Source organism: Sorex araneus, chromosome 6 (genome assembly GCF_027595985.1).
Source record: "Sorex araneus isolate mSorAra2 chromosome 6, mSorAra2.pri, whole genome shotgun sequence".
Taxonomy (NCBI): Eukaryota; Metazoa; Chordata; class Mammalia; order Eulipotyphla; family Soricidae; genus Sorex; species Sorex araneus.
In genome coordinates, this window is record NC_073307.1 from 155,213,007 (window position 1) to 155,214,420 (window position 1,414).

The 1,414-nt window shown below is 46.5% G+C and overlaps 1 protein-coding gene across 1 annotated transcript; it reads right to left on the bottom strand.

Annotated features, from left to right (window-relative positions):
• Positions 1-999, bottom strand: LOC101547105 (olfactory receptor 1S1-like). Its single transcript, XM_004620459.3, has one exon. It carries the CDS (start codon positions 964-966, stop codon positions 1-3), a length of 966 nt encoding a protein of 321 aa, XP_004620516.2. The 5' UTR covers positions 967-999.
• Between the last annotated feature and the right edge of the window lie 415 nt (positions 1,000-1,414).

Consider the following 1,414-nt stretch of genomic DNA (forward strand, 5'->3'; position numbering starts at 1 on the left):
TCAGAGGAATTTAAAAATCCAGGGCCTCAGAGGGAGGGATCTGATCCTACCAGTGAATTTTCTCAGGGTACCTTTCATGTCCTTGTTCCTCAGGCTATAGATAAAGGGGTTCATCATTGGCGTCACCACCATGAACAGCACAGCACCAATCTTGTTTGTATCCTCAGGGTGGGTGGATGAGGGGAAGAAGTAAACCCCTACAATGGTACCATAGAAAAGCAACACAACTGTCAGGTGAGAGCCACAGGTAGAGAAGGCTTTCCACTTTCCGTCCGTGGATGAGATTCTCAGGACAGCCCTGACAATGCAGATGTAAGAGAAAAAGATCAGAGCAAAGGGGAAGGTGATGACGGATGTGCCCACGAGAAACAACATGAGCTCATTGATCACCGTGTCTGAGCAGGACAGTTTGAGCAGCGGTGCCAGGTCACAGAAGAAGTGTGGGATGACGTTGCCGTCACAGAAGAGCAAGCGGAGGAGAAGAAGAGTGTGCGTCAGGGCAACCATGTTACTGAGGACCCAGGGGACGACTGTGAGCAAAATGCAGAGTCTGGGTTGCATGATGGTCGTGTAGTTGAGAGGGTAGCAAATAGCCACAAACCGATCGTAGGCCATAACTCCCAAGAGGAAATTGTCAATGACCACAAACACAATCGAGAAGTACATCTGGGTGATGCAGCTTTCATAGGAGATGGATTGACTCTGGGTCTGAATATTCATCAACATTTTGGGGACTGAGGTAGAGATGGAGGAAATATCGGCGAAGGACAAGTTGGCAAGGAAGAGATACATAGGGGTGTGGAGGTGCGAATCCAAGCTGATAGCCAGAATGATGAGTCCATTCCCAAGGACGGTGACCAGATACATACCCAGGAAAAGCACAAAAAGGAGAGTCTGCTGTTCAGCTTGACTGGAGAGTCCCAGCAGGAGGAATTCAGAGACGATGGTTTGATTTTCTCGATGCATTTTTCTACTTACTCGAAGGAAAGAACAGACGTTCTTTAGACCTTCACCATAAACCCGATGTGTGACCATGCAGCTATCACCAGCTCATAGAAGTGGTCACTTTGGGCTGAAAGGAAATGAAGAGTGGAAAAGACTCAACAGGGATGAAGTCAGAAGGGCATAAAGCAGGAGAATGTCTTGGATAGAAAAGAAAGACTCAGGATAATAGGTCCTTCTCGATAAACATGTTTCAAGCTCTATGTGATTTGGAGCAAAGCCATCTTATTTATTTACTTTTGATAGTGCCAGGAGTTGAATCCCGAACTTTGTATTTGCAGGGTAGGTGCTTTACCATGGAGTAACATTCTCATCCCTAAACTTGATATCATTCTCTGAATTAGATTTTTCAGAGAAGATTTCAAGCACAGTGAGATGTCCCCAACTGAGGCCACTAGGCGTGGTGCACTCA

Coding starts and splice junctions, on each gene's coding strand:
- LOC101547105 (XM_004620459.3), bottom strand. CDS start 966: ATGCATCGAGAAAATCAAACCATCGTCTCTGAATTCCTCCTGCTGGGA.